The 20,651-nt window shown below is 44.4% G+C and overlaps 4 protein-coding genes across 4 annotated transcripts; 3 read left to right on the top strand and 1 right to left on the bottom strand.

Moving 5' to 3' along the window:
* The first annotated feature begins 76 nt into the window (after positions 1–76).
* On the top strand, positions 77–14,752 carry LOC108092498 (macrophage colony-stimulating factor 1 receptor 1). The gene is made up of 15 exons (XM_017192111.1): positions 77–699; positions 10,444–10,714; positions 10,876–10,978; positions 11,036–11,278; positions 11,347–11,530; positions 11,799–12,031; positions 12,090–12,130; positions 12,194–12,348; positions 12,415–12,454; positions 12,585–12,750; positions 12,812–12,966; positions 13,245–13,476; positions 13,535–13,661; positions 13,731–13,836; positions 13,976–14,752. Exons 2-15 carry the CDS (start codon positions 10,481–10,483, stop codon positions 14,333–14,335), a joined length of 2,379 nt encoding a protein of 792 aa, XP_017047600.1. The 5' UTR covers positions 77–699; positions 10,444–10,480; the 3' UTR covers positions 14,336–14,752.
* Positions 5,275–7,749, top strand: LOC108092500 (facilitated trehalose transporter Tret1). Its single transcript, XM_017192113.2, has 5 exons — positions 5,275–5,572; positions 5,800–6,032; positions 6,098–6,228; positions 6,679–7,031; positions 7,094–7,749. Exons 1-5 carry the CDS (start codon positions 5,500–5,502, stop codon positions 7,711–7,713), a joined length of 1,410 nt encoding a protein of 469 aa, XP_017047602.1. The 5' UTR covers positions 5,275–5,499; the 3' UTR covers positions 7,714–7,749.
* Positions 14,692–17,062, bottom strand: LOC108092499 (fidgetin-like protein 1). Its single transcript, XM_017192112.1, has 7 exons — positions 16,877–17,062; positions 16,400–16,820; positions 16,130–16,272; positions 15,977–16,068; positions 15,632–15,921; positions 15,092–15,511; positions 14,692–14,895 (listed from the first exon to the last, which is right to left on the bottom strand). The coding sequence occupies exons 1-7, from the start codon at positions 17,002–17,004 to the stop codon at positions 14,776–14,778; spliced, it is 1,614 nt and encodes a 537-aa protein (XP_017047601.1). The 5' UTR covers positions 17,005–17,062; the 3' UTR covers positions 14,692–14,775.
* A 396-nt stretch (positions 17,063–17,458) lies between these two features.
* Positions 17,459–20,215, top strand: LOC108092548 (facilitated trehalose transporter Tret1). The gene is made up of 7 exons (XM_017192183.1): positions 17,459–17,509; positions 17,603–17,888; positions 18,008–18,240; positions 18,529–19,203; positions 19,306–19,509; positions 19,766–19,831; positions 19,896–20,215. Exons 2-7 carry the CDS (start codon positions 17,831–17,833, stop codon positions 20,115–20,117), a joined length of 1,458 nt encoding a protein of 485 aa, XP_017047672.1. The 5' UTR covers positions 17,459–17,509; positions 17,603–17,830; the 3' UTR covers positions 20,118–20,215.
* Positions 20,216–20,651: the final 436 nt, after the last annotated feature.

Below are 20,651 nucleotides of genomic sequence, written 5' to 3'. Positions count from 1 at the left end.
TTTTGCGTAAAAGCTCAAAGCAAGTGCAGAAGCAACACTTGGCAGTTAACAATTGTTATCATTCTGCCGCCAATGCTTGTTGCTTCAACTTGAATCGGACTACGCGTCGGCTACGTGATTTTTCCGAATCGCCGGTGATCTGTTACAACCTTCGGGCTTCTTTTCGCAATTCTCAGCGCGCTACTAATAAAACAAAAAATTGTGTAAAAAAATAAATAAATAATATTATACAGATTGGCCACTTTATAATTCGAAAATCCCACGGCCATACAAAGTGAAGTGAAGTGTATAGAAGCGGAAACGGAAATCAAGCATCTGGATTACATATGCACTCGAATGAAAAGTTTAAAAATAAATAGCCAAGAGTAAACAAAAGTGGAAATATTATTTGAAATTTATATGAATGAAAGTGCAAACGGACGAACGGAAATTTAATTAATTCGCAAACAGTCCGCGTAAGTGCTGTGTGTTGTTCGGCTATCCATTTCCCAGCCCCACAAGCCGCGGGTGTTTGTTTTCTTTTTGCACCAAAAAATACAAATTTGATCATCAGATGTTTACTGCGGAGGGGTTGGGGTAAACATATAGCCAAAAAGGTGTTGAGTGTAAACAAAAACTTGAAATGATTGCGTGCGAAGCCATCAGCTGAAAAGTCAACATTTCCATAAGGAGACTCCAGTGCAGAGTGAGTCGCAAATGGTGAGTTCCAATCAAGAGATTCCGAACCGATCTAATTTCTGGGCTTGAGCCTCCGAACTTCTCGATTAGATAGCGCGAAAGCCCGCATATTTTTGGAGCCACGCAGGTCTTGAGGAATTTCTCGGAACTCCCTAGTGATTTCTCATGTTCTGTACATTATTTTTATCGGTCGTTATTGATGATCGCTCCAATTGCCGCACGCACTGCGCAATTGATGTACTCCCCCTGCCAGTTGACTTCGATCAATCTAGATGGGCGGCGATGATTTCTCTTCCAGCCAGGTAATTGCCGCGGCTCACGCCCCCTTTTGGAACATCGGACCATTTGGCCCAGGCATTTGCCATTTACCCTCTTTCTATCCGTGTGGGCGACGGGGGCATTTCAATTTTTATTAGATTGTGCCACGGTTATTTTTCCATTTTTCGGGTCCCCGTTTTTCGGCACGGCAGCGGCCACTTTAAGTGATAAGCAAAGTGTCGCCATTTTCGCGCAGCGCTTGTGATTGTGCGCCATATATAGCGCTATATATATTCTGTCAGTTCAGTACTCCACTAATTATTGAACTAAAAATGATCACACTGTTTTACCATGCTCGCTCCTGGCGTGGGGTTCTCTCACCTCTGCCTTTTTATTACAGCTTAAAAGCATGTTATTTATTATTGAGAGCATGGTCAACAAAGGGGGTACAACAACACAAATACGGTATCAATATATATGCCCTGCACATGATTAAGTAGCCTCATTTAATCTACTTAAACACGCGCCGCAATTGATAAATAATGGCAGGCAAAGAGCCAAGCAACCGCGATTTCTGGCCCCATTGCTCGAATTCGGCGATGAGTTTTTCGGCTGGTTAAATTCCATAAATTTCTCCTTCTGCTTTTCAACATACAGATACTACATTTAAAAATGTTATAAAATTGTTTCTTACCATTTGCCTTTTGTGTAATGTTTGTTTTTTTTTTTTTTTTTTTCGATATTTATTATTGTCGCCGGAATCGTTCAGGACCATCTGAGCATAACCGGGCGTTTAGAAGATGGGGTAGGTGTGGTACATATGGGATATGGACCTGGGCTATGGTCCGTTCCTGTAATGTTTGTAAGCCATTTAACTATCAAAGGAAGACATTCCCAAGCAGAAATGTTTTTGTATAAAGGTGAAAGGAATCCAGGGTAATTCTGAGATGAAAATGTTTATTTTAAAACAAAGCAAAACAAACGCAAAGCTTCAGCTCTTTATAAATCCTGACAAAATAAACAAAATAACAAATTTCATCAAGATGTAAGCAACATATTCCTTTAGACTAACTTGTTATAACAATATTGTTTTAAATATTTTTGTGGTGGTAAAGTTGATTAGGTGCAAAATAACATCGCATTTAAATGAATTTCGTTGCGTTGGAGAAAAAATCGATTTGTTGAAGTAAAGTTGAAGTGTTTTCCAAATCACTTCAGTCCTGATAAATCGCAAATTCACACAGATGTTTGCTAGACGTCATACATTCGTTCCTCTCCCGCTTTTGTTATTGTCAAAATTTGTACTCTTTTGTGTGTTTTTGTGCTATCTCACGAATACACTTAACTGGCTGTATATAATGACAGTCGTTGTAGTATCTCATCAATTATTTTACGAGTAGTTGCCATTGGACCCAGGCATTGAAGCTTTAAAAGGCTGCCGCATACAGCAAACAGTTCCAGGGACGATGGAACTTTACGCCAACTTTTGCCAACTGTTTTTCAAATGGGAAAATAAACATAGAGTTTTATGGCAAGTGAAATTTTCCCGTACTGCTCCTTTGAATAAACTTATTGGACCGTGACTAATCGAGTTATTTTTAAAAACTTTATTGGCTTGAGTTCGACCTCATCACTGACCATTGACCACTGCAAAATAGTGAGCCCGAATTCGATTGGTTCAGGTATATTGCTGATATATAATACGAGTACTTCGGCAATTAGTGGGTCTTTCCGAATTATATTATATGGACGAACAAATATCTGGACTCTACCAGTTTAATGGCTCCCGCACAATCATCCCTGGAGCAAAGTCCAATTTGAACACTTAAGGTTGTTTCATTTGTTGCTGGCTTATCACTCATAGTCTGTGCCGAAAAACCAAAGAAAGCACAAAATTAGGTATTAATTAAGTTATGAACTCGATAGCAATGAGATTGCTATTTTTATTTATACGCTAATTTTATCTTTTTCGCCAGGCTTTTCACTTGTTGGCCTAGGCAACAGCCGGAGTTTTCAGTTTCGGCTTTCAGCTGTCGAAAGCTGTGTGTTACTTTTCCCATCGAAGTCGGCAAACCAAAACAAATTGTTCAAGTTGCCGTGAAATGGAAAACAAATTGAACTTATCAATAAATCGAGTGGGCGATAACGATTAGAAAAAAGCCCGTAGAATGACGCGACCGAAATTCGAACCAAGCCCAAAAACCCAAGAGCAGTGAATTTCTACACATTCTCCTATCAAATGTGGGCCCCCCTTCTCAGATAAAACCAGCAGTAGAGATAAGGGCCAAAAGTCGTTGCTCTTGTCAGGTATTTATATTTTATACCCACTCTAAAAGCATATGGATGGAGACTAAATTGAGTTTCTGATCTTTACTGGTGCCTTGGCTGTCAAGATATATTAAAATTGAATATAGTTTTAGTATAAATATGTATGTATGAATACAAAAACCAGTAGACCAAAAAATGTCTGACGTATGTATTAGTTCGAAAGTTTTGTTTCGGTATTTAAGCGATTAAAGTTTGTTTGCCGGCCTTAAGTTGGCAACACCTGACTAGCAACTTATCAGTTGATTAAAATAGGTGCAAGCCATTTTATTTATGAGTATCGCCTCGTTTTGGTCTAGCCTTCGCCGCCTTTGCAGAGCTTAAAATGTCGAGTGGTTAGACAGAATCGAAATCAAGGCACCTACCTCACGTCAAAAGCCTGGCAATACGAAAATGAAGACTTCTAAGTATTTACATAGTATGTTGAAATTAAATGTATTTTACCCAACTATTTTAAGTTTATTCATTTCATAAATGGAACGATGGGAAAGCTTGGCATTTAAGCCACTTTTTTGTAGCATACTTTCGTTGCGAAGGGCGTTTTGAGTTCCAAAGAAAACATAACAAACATTTTGAGGGGTATGTGCCAATTTAAAATCAAGTAGAAATTTCCAACGTTACTTAAATATACCACATAAGGTCAGTAGTGTTAGCCTATACTCGAAATCATAATAATCTGGAGTTGTTGACAAATCAAAGTCCATACTAAATCATCATCATTATCATAGGGCAGTAAAATCGGAGCCAGTCGTTTGATTCTTATCTATACGAATCTTTATGTACGATTACGAACTTTGTTTTGCTTTGTGGACTTTAATTAAATTCACAATGATCATTCGATTTCTAAATTTTTTTTTGTTATAGTACACAGTTCTTGCTAGTAAGAAAATCTCTTCGGTAAGCCGACGCAATTTTATTGCAGTGAATAATTCAACCAAATGTTTTGATTGTTATCTACAACAAGGACAATCTAGCAAAACACGTTCATCTCACTGCTCCTCTATAAAATCGCACGTGCCAGAAACACAATCTTTTCCTTAACTTTGGTCCTGAAATAATCCATTCATGAACCCCTCCCTAAAATCTTTTGTTTAACGTGGAAAAGGGTTTGCTTTTTGCAGTAATGATAGCCCAAAGTAACATGACTCCTAGGTTAGGATTTAAAGACCCCATTGAAAGGAAGAAATAGCTTCCATCGCTTGTAAGATGAACTATTATTGTTAGCTATTATTCAAATAGCTTCCATCGCTTGTAAGATAAACTATTATTGTTAGCTATTATTCAAATAGCTTGCATCGCTTGTAAGATAAACTATTATTGTTAGCTATTATTCAATGCTTCACCTATAATCTACATATAGGGTGTTTAGTGCTTGACTGACTTAATGCTGCTGCGAAAACGCTGTGGAAAACGTTTGTGTTGGCCCCGGAAAAGTGTCACACGTGTGTGTTTGCATCTAACAACAGTGTCAGCGCAAAGTGTTTGTATTCCGTAATGGTGTGTGCCATCGTGCATTAACTGACGCCTTAAAAGCGCGCGTGTTTGCCATTTGAGCGAGGCAAGTGGCTCCAACAAAGCAAATACGAGTAGATGCTATTCACCTAGGTCAGGAAATCCAAAATGCGGAGCTCGGAACATAACTCCAGTCACCAAATGACGTCACGAGTGAAGCGAAACCGCATTTCCACTCGCATCCGTTGGCTTTTTATTCGAGCGAGTCGTGAACTTGGCACAAAAACAGGGAGCATGACGCGCTGCCGCCGGAAAGATTTACTGATGTGTGTCGAGCATTACGGATCCACAGCTCCGGGGAACCGCGAAACCGGGCAACCGGGCAACGCCCACCTAGACAGCCGGAGTGATGGATACGGACGGCGTTATCTAAGTGGCTGCCTCCCGACTCGCAAACTGCGTAATCGTTGGCTGATTCTTAGATGAATTAGCATCTGTTTACCCCCGGATTTAGATACCAGAGCGGTATAAATGGGGCCTCGCCGCCGATTTCACAAGGCATTTTCGGACAGGAGTCACTCCGTTCAGTTACCGCGCAACCCGCAAGTTCACAGAGCATGGAAAGAGGATACCAGAGCCCGAAGTTTTCCCGCAAGAGCTTTAAGGCATCCTAGGACCTGCCCCCCCACCCACCGAGGCTCTCCCACTGTGATAAACGAGATTCGAGGACTATTTAGTTAGTGAATTATCAGTTCAGTTCCAAAAAGGATTCAATCAGCAAAAAAGATGCTGCTCAACGTTCTGCAATCGGGCATCTTCATGCCGCAATACCGTCGTCAAGTGCTGGTCTCTTTGAGTGGTATGTTGTTCGGAGATAAGACGGATTAACAGCTCAACTGGAGCGTGGAAAGTTTCGGATGCGGACAAAGGGACGAGATTCGGGAAAGACTTTTCCCTCTTGTCATCCAAAAGTCAAAAGAAAATGAGTTTCACGCGTGTGCCTATGCAAATGAGCCACTTGAGCTGTTGGTTCGCCCGGTGGATAGGATAGGTGTGATGTCACCCGCTGATCTAATTCCGTTGCAGCCACGCTGATAACCTTCTGCCACGGCATCGCCCTGGGATGGCTGTCGCCCATGCTGCCCAAGCTGCTGTCCCCCGCGGAGACGCCCCTCACCTTCTCCATCGACGTGGGCGAGGCCTCCTGGCTGGGAGCCGTCATCAGCATCGGCGGGATTAGCGGGAACTTCTCCTTCTCCTTCCTGATGAATCGCTTCGGGCGGAAGGTGTCCATCTACGCCCTGGCTGTTCCGCACACGGTGAGTTTTCCCACCGGGATCGAGGTGCTTCCCCAGGGGCCTAACCTGTCCGCTTTGATCCCCAGTGCATCTGGTTCCTCTTCTACTTCGCGTCGAGCATCGAGATGCTCTACGTGGCGAGGGTTTGCGCCGGGCTAACTGGCGGTGGAATGTTTGTGGTGCTGCCCATTTTCATTGGCGAAATCGCAGACAAAAGGTGAGTGCAGATAAAGGAACCAGATTTTCAGCCCGCATGTTTCCAATTAAAATTGACCTTCAATGTCACAGAGCAACAGATACTTTCAAAGGAATTCGGGAACAAAAGGAACCAATTTGATGTTTAAATCGAATCAGCATTACAATTCACGCATGTAGTTTTGCCCATCAGGCAACATTGCGGTTACGTGATTCCGTGCACTTTAACCTTAATTGCAATTTTGATACTACATATGATTCAGTGTTGCAGAAACATAGCCGCTTTTCAAGACAATTCGCTGAAACTCTCTTGGGCTGCAATTAAATTGTTAATTGTTGTGGATATTTTTCCTCCCGTATTTCGGGAATGTTTCATATGGTTTTCATGAGAAGAAAAGTGCTTCATTTGAGGGAAAAGTTTCGTAAAATGAAAGTAAACCACTTCACCACTGTTTCCCCCCAAATTCTGCAGCATTCGGGGTCGCCTGTGCTCGCTCTTCACCCTCACCATGAACACGGGCATCCTGGTGGGCTTCGTGGTGTCCTCGCACGTGGCCTACCACGTGATCCCCTGCGCCGTGGTGGGCCTCCCGCTGCTCTACGTCTTCCTGGCCACCCGGTACCCTGAGCCGCCGCAGCAGCTGATCCGCTGGCACCGCGAGGAGGAGGCCGAGCGCTCCCTGAGGTTCTACCGGCGGTGCGACGGACCCTCGGTCGCCAAGGAGGAGGAGCGGGCCTACCAGAAGGAGTTCGACGAGATGCGCCTGGCCATCCAGCAGCAGGACAAGGACTCCGACGACAAGGGGCTCTCCCTCTCCGAGTTCCGTAAGATAACTGACAGGTTTACTTACCAAGAAATCTGTATATTCATCAGCTTTTCCCTGCAGTTACCAAGCGCTCCCTGAAGGCCTTGGCCACTGGGCTTGTGCTGATGGTGGCCAACATCTTCACGGGCACCTTCGCCTTCAACAACTACATGTCCAACATCTTCGACGCGGTGCACACCAAGCTGGACCCCAACACGAACACCATCATCATCGGAGCTGTTCAGATCCTGGGCACCTTGGCCAGCATTTACCTGGTGGACCGCTACGGCCGGAAGATCCTGCTGGTGGTGTCCTGCGCGGGCAGCGGGATCGGAACCTCTGCCTTTGGATTGTACGCCTTCTACGCGGAGGAGGAGAAGCTGGACCTGTCGGCCTACTCCGCCTGGCTGCCGGTCACCCTGATGGCCTTCATCATCTTCATAGCGAACGTGGGCGTCATCTCGGTGACCATGGTGGTGCTGGTGGAGATCCTGCCGCACAGAATCCGCGCGGTGGCCACCAGCTTCTGCCTTGGCTGCCTCAGCTTCTTCGCCTTCACCTCGCTGAAGACCTTTCCCCTGATGATGTTCCACCTGGGACTGGCGGCCACCATGTGGTTCTGCGGCGCCGTCAGCGCCATCTGCCTCTTCTACGTGGTCGTCTGCCTGGAGGAGACCAAAGGTCGCTCCATTTATGAGTAATCCGCGCCAGAATAAACTATAGATACCTTCCACCTAGCCACTGTGTATTTTTCACTCTTGGGCGCGGAGGGCATTAAACCAAAACAAAACACCTCCTCTGCCCAGAAGCTGCGGGTGGAGGCCCCCATAAAAACGCAAAAGCGGAGCAGACAGGGCTTGATTTATGACCCAAATACTCGCCACCTGCCATCAGCCAGCAGCTAATGTCGTGCAAACAATTAGCTTTGTTGACGCTTTAATTCACGAGCACTTGCCCTAATCCCCACCGGTGCCAAACAGGTGTAATTTCGCTGAATTTCACATTTGACGGAAAGAGACAAACTTTCTTCCCGTTTTATGAAAATTCTTTGTCAAGGAATCAAGGAGGCCTGAACTCGCTTAATTGCCTACAAATCTGTTTCCCAAAGTTGTTTAAGTTGTTGGAAAAAGGTTTTTATTCAATTTAAAGTTTACATGCCTTTTGGTTTACAAGCTTAACAGAAAGTTAAGCCTAGATTCGCATTTCTAATTGAAAACTAATCTTTAAAATTCCACATTACCCCTCAAGGGCATCTCCTTTTTGTACACTTTTGAATTACCGTCTAAAACTGTAGCTGCCTCTATAAATTCAAGTGCTTTGGAATAGGTCATTGGCTATATCAGGCATAAATAAAAGCAACGTGCTGAATCACCACGAATTCGATTGCCACTTCGATAGGATCAGTGATAGGAGTAAGCTTGATACGTTATATATGGATTCCGAAACACTTATTATGCAAAGATGGTATCTCCCTTAGGGGATTTTTTTCGCTATCTTTCAATACTTTATGTAGATTAAATCTTTTAGCTAAATTTTGTTTTTAAAATTTGTCTTTTAATGCAGATCATATCTATATTGCTATTCCCCTGGTTTTAAGTTGTTTTTAGCCTAAACAACAGAAAAATTACCATTGAAAAATGTTTGTTCTAGCAAAAACTACATAAAGTACTCTTTACTCTTCCAAATGTGAAATGACATACACGGTGCGTCCATTAAGTTTCGAGACATGAACCATATCTCAGCAAATAGTAGCGCCAGCTAGGTATTCGAAGGTGCATTTTAAAGCTTAAACCTTTTTCTATTGACGTGTCAAACTTCATTACATTTGCTTGTCAAATAACAAGGATATGACAGTTTTCCCTAAACAGTTTTTGATCTGATGTTGAAATTCCAACATGGAACAAAGAGCAAAGATCATTGCAGAGAAGTCGTTGCAGCCGCCAGAAATGATCCAAACTTTCTGAAATCAATTCTTACTGGCGACGAAACATGGTGCTTTCAGTATGATCCAGAAACTAAGCGCCAAAGTTCGGAATGGAAGTCAAAAAACTCACCACAAGCCAAAAAAAGCGAAAATCTCCTTCAAAAATCAAAACAATGCTCATCACTTTCTTCGATAGTAAAGGCATTATCCACAAAGAGTTCGTTCCAACTGGTCAAACGGTCACTGGCACGTATTATCTTGAAGTTTTAAAGCATTTGATGGCCAGAATCCGTCGTACTCGACCCGAATATCGCGATCCAGAGAAATGGTGTCTGTTGCACGACAATGCGCCGAGTCACAAATCAATCATTGTTCGTCAGTTTTTAGCCCGAAATCAAGTCTGTGTGTTGGACCACCCACCGTATTCACCTGATTTGGCGCCGTGTGACTTCTCCTTGTTTCCAAAGTTGAAGTTGAAGTTGAAAGGATGCTTTTTTGAAGATGTTGAGACCATTAAAACGGCTTCGACACGAGCATTCGAGGCTATTCCACAAAATGAGCTGAAGCACGCATTTGAATCACTATTGAATCGCTGTGAGAAGTGTATTAAAGCGAAGGGAGAATACTTCGAATAATAAATTTGAAAAACTTGAAATATCTTGTTTATTTTGCGATTTATGGAATCAGTCTCGAAACTTAATGGACGCACCGTGTACATCGTTGAATTCGTAATAAAATTCTAAATTAAATATCATTCAGTGAAATAGATTGTTGGGCTTCTCTGTTTTTCTAAAACTTAACTTTGGTTGCTTTTTGCCTAGTCTGTTAGCCGAATTGCAATTGGCAACGGCTAGCTTGTCAGAGGAATACTCTGTGTCTTTGGAGATAAGGGCCAACTTATTGATAAGAAGATGGAACACTTGCACACTTCATGTGCAATCAGCTGAAAAGGTTTCGCTTGGTTTTCGTGATTCGATAAACAAATGATTCCAAGTGCATTTAGTTATTTTAGATTGTGTTTTACCTTTATTTTTCGAAGCCTCGACTTTCAAATGATACAATGCTGATGCAAAGATTTCTGTTGCTTGGAGAAAACCCTGAACAATTAAGTTAGTCCTGCATTGTGCCTAATTAAAATGAAACCCGGGGGTGGACAAGGTTTATCCATTCTTAGTTTCCAAAGAGGCAACTCAAGCCAGTTTATGCGGCTCCACTAATTAAGTTCAAAATTTGAATTTATTTGCTCCCAACTGCGTGTTTTTCCTGTGTGTTTGCAGTCGGATTGAGTTACATAATTTGTGTGTGCGCATTTCGGAATTGATGTAACGCTTTGTGCCCACAGGGCAAAGGTCAGGGTGTGCGAACGCAAAAGACAATGGGACTTGGACTTCTAGTTCCACCAGAAATCGATAGGACAAAGGGTTAATGGGTAATGGTAGTTTTCACAAGGCATAAGTCCCTTTCACTCAAATGAATGTTCATTAAAACGAAATTCTCTTGTTTACAGTAAACACAGCCAACTATGAGGAAACTTTTCCCTCAGAATGCATCATTCGAACACCATTCGAATTAGGATTGTGTTGTTCATCCTCCTGGTGGGGGCATGTGAGGCCTCGGGTCCAGGTTTGTCCGAAAACACCACCACGCCCAGTAATCCGACAATGATATCACTGGTTCCGAACGGGGAGCCGGACAGCAGGCAAATGGAGGCACATCGCTATGTAACTGGTTTGCCGGGGCTGAAGACCCTGGATCCTGCGACCAGGATGCGGTTAAACGTGAGTACATATTGGCAATAATATTGAAAGTTTATATTCTCAAATACCAATAACATCATTAATTTAAAAACAAATTTTAATGGTTATGGAAATTGTTTAAAGGATAATCTTAAGTTAAGCTATTTTTCCCATTATTTCTTTGATTACTTGTAATTTTCCAGCCCACTCCTGATGGAGAAATCACAGAGTTGAGCACAAATGTAACGCTTTACATGGAGAAAATCCCACGACTGCAGGTGCGATGGCAGGACAACCTGCCTGAAGGTGACTATTGGCTTAATTCCCTGCAAAGATGGATTTTTGGAAAGAATCGTTTTGCAGGCACATCCTACAATGTCCTTGTAAGTGCGGTGAACAACAGCCGATGTCCGGATGCTCCGTGCAGCGAGTACGGAATCAAACAGAAGATGGTTGCCCCCGAGCCACACTTCGTTCTCCTGCCAGTGAATCCCAACCTGAACGTGGAGTCCGTGGACTGCAACTACATGTTCGGCTGTCAATATCAGGTGATTGTGGAAACCTCCAATGCGATGGTCAGGCGATCCGCCCGCGTCTATATTCCACGTAAGTCCATCGAAAAACCTGTGAAAGGTATTATATGTACGATGTAAAATTCGTTATAATCCGAGCAGAGTGCCTGGAGGGAAAGTGCTCCTGCCAGTTGGCGCCCACTCCGCCGAAAGTGCTGGCCGTGGGCAAAATGCTCAGCAACGAGACAATCAGCATCAACATCTCGATTTTGGCCAGTGAGCAGTTGCGCAGGGAGCAGGAATCCCATCTGCACGAATCACTGAAGGCCTACAAAATGCAATTAAAGTGAGTATTATAATTAAAGGGACTTTCCATTTAAATTATGACTGCCATTACATTAATAACACGAACACACACATGGAAATTAATTGCTGTACACATTTGCATAACTTTCTCCGAACTCATTAAGTGACTGAAAGTTGTCCTATTAAAAATAGTAAGCCGTTTGAATGCAATCCCATTAATTTCATGGAATTTGTTATAAGTTTTCGCCAAAGCTGAATGGCAACTTATTTACGTAGCTCCTCCGACTCAAACTAATTGCAAATTGCAGAATCAACGAGGAGACGAACCCCTCGCTTCCTTGGGGAGGAGTGCTGAAGCACCTGATGACCCGCGTCTACAAACTCAGTGAGCTGAACTTCAGGCCAACTCCGAAGGGATTCGAGGGCCTAATGAAGCTGGGACTGGGAACGCAGCTCAAGGAGAAGGCCTCCCTCAGCCTGCAGGCGGTCATCATAGATCCCTCGGGATGCGAGGGGCCGCGGAGTGTCGCCAAGGTGCCAGGTGAGTGGATCCCGCTAATGAGGTTCCCCTTAAACTAATAATTATCCATTACTCCAAGTGCCCGCCAATCCGATTCGATTAACCGAAGGCGACAGTGTGGTGAGCTGCAAATTGCCACAATTTAAAGTTCTGTAAATATATCCCCACTTGTTTTCCCTGCAGAGCAACTCCATTGTCGTCATGAGCGGCATGCTGATTGCCATTATCCTGGCGGGACTGATTATGCTGCTCCTGCGGCGCCGACGAGCCAGGACAACGGCCAAGCTGCGGAAACAGGAGCACATATACATCCAGACCTTCGCCGCCTCCGCCATCGAGTGGGTTTCACTGGCAGTAATGCTTGAGTACTTATCGATATTAATGGCTGTCCTTATTTCTTTCAGGATGGAGGACAACGTAAACTATGTGGACAAGTATGTGGAGGTAGGTCATTGTATTCAGAATTGATGTATTCGTTTGTTGACTTGCATATAGTATTAAAAATTGATTAGAAATATCTTCATTTCTTAGGATTAGCTTCCTAATCTTAACCTTACCACAACTATCTTCTCAGAAATCGCAGGTCCTGGGACTAGCAGACATTTTTGAGGTTCCCCACTCGGCCATCCAAATTGGCCGGATTCTGGGGGAGGGAGCCTTCGGTCAAGTGCACGAGGCCACTGCAATTAATTTGCGCCGGATGAGGGGCACAACCATTGTGGCAGTAAAGCAGCTGAAGGGTAAGCTTATACTCATTATTTGAATTGGACAAAGAACAAAAGCAAGAACCCTCTTATTTAGCCGATCCCAAGGCGGATGAGGTGGCCGAGTTCCTGGCCGAGATCGAGATGCTCAAGGGAGTGGGCACGCACCACAATGTGGTCTGTTTCCTGGGCTGCTGCACCATCAAGGAGCCGTATCTGATGATTATGGAATACGTCGGCAGAGGAAACTTGGTAATAGCAATCAAATAAATTCATTTTATTTTAAGTGATTATCCAGTGTCCTTTACTTATTTTCCTCCATCCAATTAAACACAAACGAAATATGGGAAATGTTAAATTAAAATCAAGAAATCACAAATATTCAATATTTCATTCATTTTATTTAAAGTGATTATCCAGTGTCATTTACGTATTTTCCTCCATCCAATTAAACACAAACAAAATATGGAAAATGTTAAATGAAAATCAAGAAACCACAAATATTCAATTTAATTTAACCGCATTTCTAGCTGAACTATTTGCGAACGGTTCGTCAGGAGGCCAGCAAGCTGAGGAACAGGAATGCCAACTACACCACCTGCCGACCGATTTCCAACAGGGCGAATGGCTCCTCGTCGCCGAAATTGCAAAGCGTGAACTACATCGAATTAAAGGCATCCAGCCAGTCAGTTGAATTGCCATTGGAGGACTCCAACGGATTAGCTAATGGCCACCGGCAACCCATCCCCTCGTTTGCCGAAAGTAAGCGTCCTTTGAAATGCCTAACAGGAGTTAATTAACACTTGATCCCCTAATGCAGCTACCTACACCATTGTGGAGGACGAGGACTCCTTTGAGTACATTCTCGACAACAAGGAGCTACACAATTTCGCACTTCAGATTGCCAATGGGATGCGGTTCCTCGAGGAGCAGGAAATTACGCACCGGTATGAATTTCGAGAAGACACTTGTACTTCTAATTGCGAAAGGGGTTTATTTCGGCTTTTCTTCTATAGAGACCTGGCTGCTCGCAATGTGCTGATTGATAGCAACAAGACGCTGAAAATATCGGATTTCGGCCTCTCCAGGCATGGAATTTATACGAACACAAGGACGCGGAAGGTAAGGGCAGCATATGTTTTAAAATTGAGTTGGAAAAGGAGTACTTAAAGAGTTTCTACCAATATTCAATACAAAGGATATACAATTGGGAAGTGCAATAACTAAATGATAAACTGTATTTGGTTCACTTATTCCACAGCTCCCTCTTCGCTGGCTGTCCATCGAGGCGATTCGCGACAACGTGTACTCCAGCAAGAGCGACATTTGGGCCTACGGCGTGGTGCTCTGGGAGATCGGCACCCTGGGCGCCTCGCCCTACCCGACGATCAGCAACAGCGAGCTGATCCCCTTCCTGATGGCCGGCAACCGGCTGCAGAGGCCGGAGATCTGCACCCCGCAGGTGTACACCATCATGCTGCAGTGCTGGCTGGAGGAGCCCGAGGAGCGACCCACCTTCGACGCCCTGTACCGGGTGCTCAGTCCGAAGACCACCTACGTGGACATCAACAGCCTGAGCGACGACTACGTCTTCCCGCCGATCAGCGAGAACAGGGAGTAGACTAGCGGAGGCCTCCTTCTGTGTAAATTCTTATTTAAGTTCGAAGTAGAATTCCCCTATCGATAGCTGTTGTAGGTTTATTATGGTATTCTACTGTACAAACATCTCCGTCTGTGTGTGCATAATGCAGAGTTCAAAATGTGCCGGAACAAAGTTTTAAATTAAGTACAAGTTTTGCGCGTAAGCTTTAGAGTGTCGGCCCAGATTATGTATAGTAGCTCCATTAGTTTTTCGCTCGATATATTCTGTATGTTAAGCTAGTTGTTGAGTTCATTGAACGGACTGCACCACAGTCTGCTGTATACGAACGTAATTTTGATGTGCTGTGAGTTTTCAACAATGGAAATATATTGAAGTTATTGTATTTCAGATTTTATTGTTAGTCATGCGTTATTTCCAAGTATTAATAAACTCCAAGAAACAAACACTTTTCGGTGTTCTCAATGTCGTACGCCATAAATCTCATTCCAGGCCTCAAACTGTTTGCAGTCCTCCGCTGAAACACTTTTGGATATTACCCTTAAAGCCTGCTTGAAGTCATCCACGGTAACAGCGGGCAACTGAAAGGAAAACGACTTCAATTAATTGGGGATAACAAGAAGCCTTGTTCAGCTTATCGAATCATTATACCTTTGCTTTAAAACGAACAAGCTCACATTAAGCTATTTGGGTTGATGCATCGTACCAGATTGGCAACCTCCCCAACTTTAAATTACCTTTTAATACACGGTAGGAAATCTACCCTTTTGTGTTTACCTGATGCGGTTCAATGGTCGCCATCTGATCGGGTGTCAACGAGCGAAGAGGAGCCATTGATGCATAGCGGCACAACGTGTCCACATCAGCCCCCGAGTACCCGTCTGTGAGCTCTGCCAGTTGGTTAATTTCCCGGGAGTCGAGGCTGTGCCTCACCTGCCGTGTAATTTTCTCGATGATTTTCTGGCGCGCCTCTTTTGTGGGCAGCGGAACGTAGAGGCGGCGCACAAACCGCCGCCGCACAGCCTCGTCTAATTCCTGCGGGCGGTTGGTGGCGCCAATTACCAGCACTCGAATTTCTTCATTGCTGGCTGCGCCATCCAAGTGGATGAGAAACTCGTTCTTCAGGCGCAAAGTGCTCTCGTTCTCGTTACCAGAACGCTTTGACAAGAGGGAGTCCACTTCGTCTATGAAGATTATCTGAAATGCAAGGCTAATGGTAAGATAATAACTGCCCAAGCTTTAACCATAGATGGGCAGCATAACGAGTTATTGATCCCTTAAGGTTAAGTTTCCATCCAAAGGCATTTAACCACTTACGGCTGGCTGGTGGGCAGCGGCCACAGCGAACAAGGTCTTCACCAACTTCTCCGCCTCGCCAACCCACTTGGAGGTGAGAGTGGATGGGTTGATGCTGAAAAACTTGGCATTTGCTTGGGACGCAATGCTCTTAGCAATGAGGGTTTTGCCAGTGCCTGGTGGTCCGAAGAGAAGAACGCCTCGGGGTGGGCACCGCACCCCAGTGAACAAATCGGGACGTCGAAGCGGCATTATTATGGCCTCCAGGAATGTGGACTTGGCAGATTCCAGACCGGCAATATCTTCCCAGGCTGCAATAACAACATTTCCACAAACAGCATGTACCAAAGAGACAAAATTACTCACCGACTGGTTTGAAATCGTGCGTGCTCTCGCCAAGAATTTGCTCCACCATCTTGGGATCCAAATGGGCCAGGGCGGGTGGTAAGTTTGAGTTTCTGCACATGAGCGGTTTTTATTAAATCTTTGACATGTTCTGAATAACAAGTCTCCACTCACGAGCTAGTTGAGTTTCCATTTTGCGCCAAAGGCGATACAAAGTTCGAGCTAACTGTGCGTTTTCCACCCAGCACTTTTTTCCTGAAGTTCATCATGTCGGCTGGTCGTGCATTCCTCTCACTGGTTGTCGGTTGCTTGTTTTTCTGGGGATTCAAGAAAGGATTTCATGAAATTGTTGCTGCGTCTACAGCTTAGAAAATCATTGCGGAAACTCTTCAGAAACTGACATTCCAAGGTGAAGATTAGGAATTGTTCTTAGCAATTTCACACCTTTAGGTCGTCCAGGACCAATTGCTCCCGTGCAGTGCGAAAGCCAAAATCATTCTGGGAGGAAGCCTCTGGTACACTTGGCTGGTCATTCAAAGTACTCTTTGAAATCGGTTCACGCAAAACTGGACTGCGTTTTTCTTCTCTTTTTGCTAATAAAAGAGTCTGTAAATCCTTTAGTGTGACTTCAGATTTTTGGCAGCTCTCATAGGTGGTCCTGCAGGACGGCTCAAAGGTAATATCCTGCGGTAAGTTAAACATGTCATCCGAACAGGAGCTTTGTGAATTCGTTTTGTGACTGTTTTTTATAATCCGCTGGCATCGATTTAAGCGCTTTGTCATTGCTTTCTCATAACTGTCGTCATTGTGCAATTTATCATGATGTTCTTTCAGCACAGCGTAGTGGGTGGAGTCGTCACACAACCTAGGTATTAATAAACGTTATTATTTTTATGGATTTAAATTTAAGTGCAATTTAACCTGGTTTGTTGGCATAGCAATATGGCTTGTGCACGCCACGCAGCTTGTTTTCGGCTACTTGTTGTTCCACTTGATTGAAATACGGCTTCACAGAGGGCAAATTGTTTTTCCCAGAGCTCGAGGTTCATTTTATAGAATCAAGTTTTAAATTCGCAATTAATTAGTAAACAAACCACAAAAACTGGCGGCTAAAATCAGCTGTTTTGTAGTGGGTTTCATAGCAGTCAGGATAGTGTAGGTGCCGATCTTTTCTATCGTTATCGTAATTTGCGGGGTATGGCAATCAGCTTTGGTGCTGAAAGATTTGGAGTGATACTATCGATAGTTGCTCATCTACCTGCGTATCGAGTTCGAAATGTTACTTTAAATTAATCCCCCTTTTTTAATTGAATTGATTTGCTTGCACCTTTTTGTTCCCTTATCATTAAGTGAAAACCCGTTATTAATTCCTTTTTTTTAAGCATGAGTCTTTTGTTATAGACTTTTCCGCTCAATTCACTTTTAATTGGTTTCAATTGGTTCGCTTCGATTTAATTAACAAGCATTTTTTCTCGGTTTGTGAGCCACCCTTTTGTTTCCCATAAACAAAACTAGTAGCCAAGGCAGACGTCCTCAGAGCTTATCGCTGAATCGGTCTGTATGCTCACGTTGGGCAAATATATACCTGCATATTGCTCATCTTATTCGTTTTAACTGCCAACTAAACGAAAACACGTCCGGACACAGTCTCTGGTCGGTTTGCCCGTGGTCTGGAGTTCAACTGGTGGCGCATAGTAGTCATCTTATCTCCGGGCGAGCGAAAGATAACGGCGCCGATCCCACGGCCATAAATAGCCCCCAGCATCCATTAACTGATTCTCAGTTGGGTAGTCGGTGCAGTGCGACCTGCATGTGTTTCTAGGTCCTCGCTTCCGGATTTGGATTAAGGATTACTCTCCGTTGGAAACCTTCAGCATGTGCCTGCCAAAGAGAGTGGGTGGTCCGGCCATCCAGAGTATTGCCACGGCTTTAGGTGAGTCACTCCAAGGACAATGTTTTCATAATAAAGTCGTCATTTACTATATCATGTAAACATGCTAAATTAATCATTTTCAATTTAATGAAATTATTTTCCTTATATTTTAATTGCAGGCAATATTATTTGCTTCAACTTTGGCATGATGTTTGGCATTACCCCTGCGCACATGGCACTGTATGAATCGGAGGAAAGGACTCCCTTGAACGAGGCCACCGATCCGGCGCGAACCGCCTGGCTAACAGGCTACCTGTTCCTCAGTGCTGCCATTGGAGCTCTGGTTTCTGGTGTTTTAGCCCTGAAAATTGGCCCCAAGTCGGTGCTCCTCTGCTCCGGACTGCTTCAAATCGTGAGTCCTTGAACGTAATTATGTATTCAAAAGATAGTTCTTGGGAAATAGAAAACAGGAGCCTGCACACAATGTCTCGACACTCGAGTCTAGAAAAGAGGAAGATACATTTCAAGGAAAGCTAGAGAAACAAGATATTTTCTGAAGTCTTATATCTGAAAGGTGGAAACAGAGTAGAGTCTATTGGAAGTATGAGTTCATTGTTTGCTATTAGTTCCAATTGGGAATTTAATATTTTAATTGGTTTTTACTTTCTCTCTATAAGCCGATTACCTCTTTATTTTGCAGTCCGGTTGGGCCTGCATCCACTTCGGCTACGATATAGTGCACATCTACGCCTCCCGACTTTTCGCGGGCGTGGCATCCGGGGCCGCCTTCGTGGTCCTGCCGATTTTCATCAACGAGATTGCGGAGACGCGGGAGAAGGCCGCCAGGCTGACCTTCACCATCGAGCTGTGGCGCACACTGGGCATCCTGGTGGGCTTTGTCCTGGGCTTCTACCTGCCCTACGACCTGGTCAACATTGTGGGATGCGCGGTGTCCTTCGTCTTCACGATGACCTTCCCCTTCGTGCAGGAGAGCCCGCACTTCTTCTTACGCAGGAGGAACATGGCCAGCTTGGAGAAGTCCCTGCGTTGGTACCGCGGCATCCGGGACATCGACGACCGCGAGAAGCCCGAGTACCTCAGCGAACTGGCCGAGTTCCAGGCGGAGCTGAAGAGCCAGGACAAGAACGTGGGCTCCACGCCCATGTCCCATGGCTACATCATCCGGCTGACCTTCGTCAGCTTCCTACTGACAGTCTGCGCCAAGTTGAGCGGTGTTTTCGTGGAGCTCAACTACGCCGCGGACTTCCTCGGTCGCACCGGCTACTCCATCGAAATCAACTATGTCGTCTTAGCCACGGCCCAGTGCATCGGAGCTCTCTTTGCCCGCCTCATCGGTCCCCACATTCCCCGCAAGGTGAGTGAAATGGCAACACATCTTGCAAACGTATTCAAGCCATTCAATTTGAATTTTGGCATTGCTAATGGTTCCATCTGAATAACATCCTTTCTCCCGCAGCTGCTGCTCTGCCTCTCCTCGCTGCTTGCGGCAGTGGCGGTAATTGTATTGGCCCTGTTCAAGGTTTACGGGCAGCTTTGGCTCCTGGGAAGCTGGGCAGATCAGTATCTGCCCATTGTGCTGCTGGCCTTTCAACTCGCCTTTGTCAGCTTCGGTCTTTATCCTCTGGCTGCCGTCGTCAGCAGCGAGGTCCTGCCAACTAAGGTGAGTGCATTCGATTCGAAACTACATTTCATTTTGTCATGTTGATTTTAAAAATACCACAGAAACATATCACTCACTCGTTCAATATTATCTCTTGGGGGAGTCTTTTCAATTTCATTTTAACTGACTCATATTATTCAACGAATATTTATCAATAATAATAGCTACCTGGGTTTATAGGGGAGTGTACATTTACATACAACCATACATATTTTCCATGTTTGTTGACGAACTGAAATCTGAAATCTGTTGACAGCTGCACGATTTGCTGTACTCGCTGGCTTCTGCCGTTGCCTGGTTGCTGCTCTTCGGAATGATTGAGGTGGGTGCAGATAAACAAAAACCTGAGAGAGAGTTTCATTATATGTTGCAAATGTTGCATGCAGGCATTCAATGCGGTAAAGGCCTCCATTGCCCCCGGACTGGTCCTCTACCTGTGGGTATTTGCCGGGGCCTCCATATTCGTGGGCCTGATTTCGCTGCCCCTTCTGCCGGAAACGCGCAACCGCCGCCCCTCGGCGGTGCAACGCGAACTGGGGTACGTGGACGACGGCGGAGTGGCCAAGGGATCGGCGGCCACCAACGGCCACATTTCCACCCACATCTGAGATGCTCGAGTGCTCACTCCCCGTAGACTTACCATCGATATTAGTACGAATTTAGTTTTAATGCAGCTTAAAAAGAATATAATCACTTAAACGATAAATTTTAAATTTGTTTCCACTTTGTGTGCTCTTAAAAGTATGCATCGAGTCAGGATCACGAATTCGGTGACTACTAATTACTCATCTGGCTGGCAACGACCAGATCCGGAGTCCAATAAAGTTTTACGGCGCTCACGTCAGTCACAGCTTTATCTTTAGCCCGAAACTTGGTTGTTTGGGTACGGGTCTTATCTCGATTATGGTTCGCAAAGAACCTTTCGTCATAAAACTTTACCCCAAGGGAGAATAACTTGTGATAAAAATTACGGTAAGCGGTTCTCTGGCCAGAATCTACAGAAGTCTGGAAGTAATTGTTATGAAATGTTATAGGCATTCGGTACACGTGTTTTGTTCTGGAAGGCAAATGAAATCTGCAGACAGGAAGCTACTATCAAGGTATTTAAGAGAAACTTTTGTCATACGTTAATACTGTAGATT

The sequence above is a fragment of the Drosophila ficusphila genome, unplaced genomic scaffold (assembly GCF_018152265.1).
Source record: "Drosophila ficusphila isolate 14025-0441.05 unplaced genomic scaffold, ASM1815226v1 contig_412, whole genome shotgun sequence".
In the NCBI taxonomy this organism is placed as follows: Eukaryota; Metazoa; Arthropoda; class Insecta; order Diptera; family Drosophilidae; genus Drosophila; species Drosophila ficusphila.
This window is presented reverse-complemented; position numbering and strand designations above follow the sequence as displayed.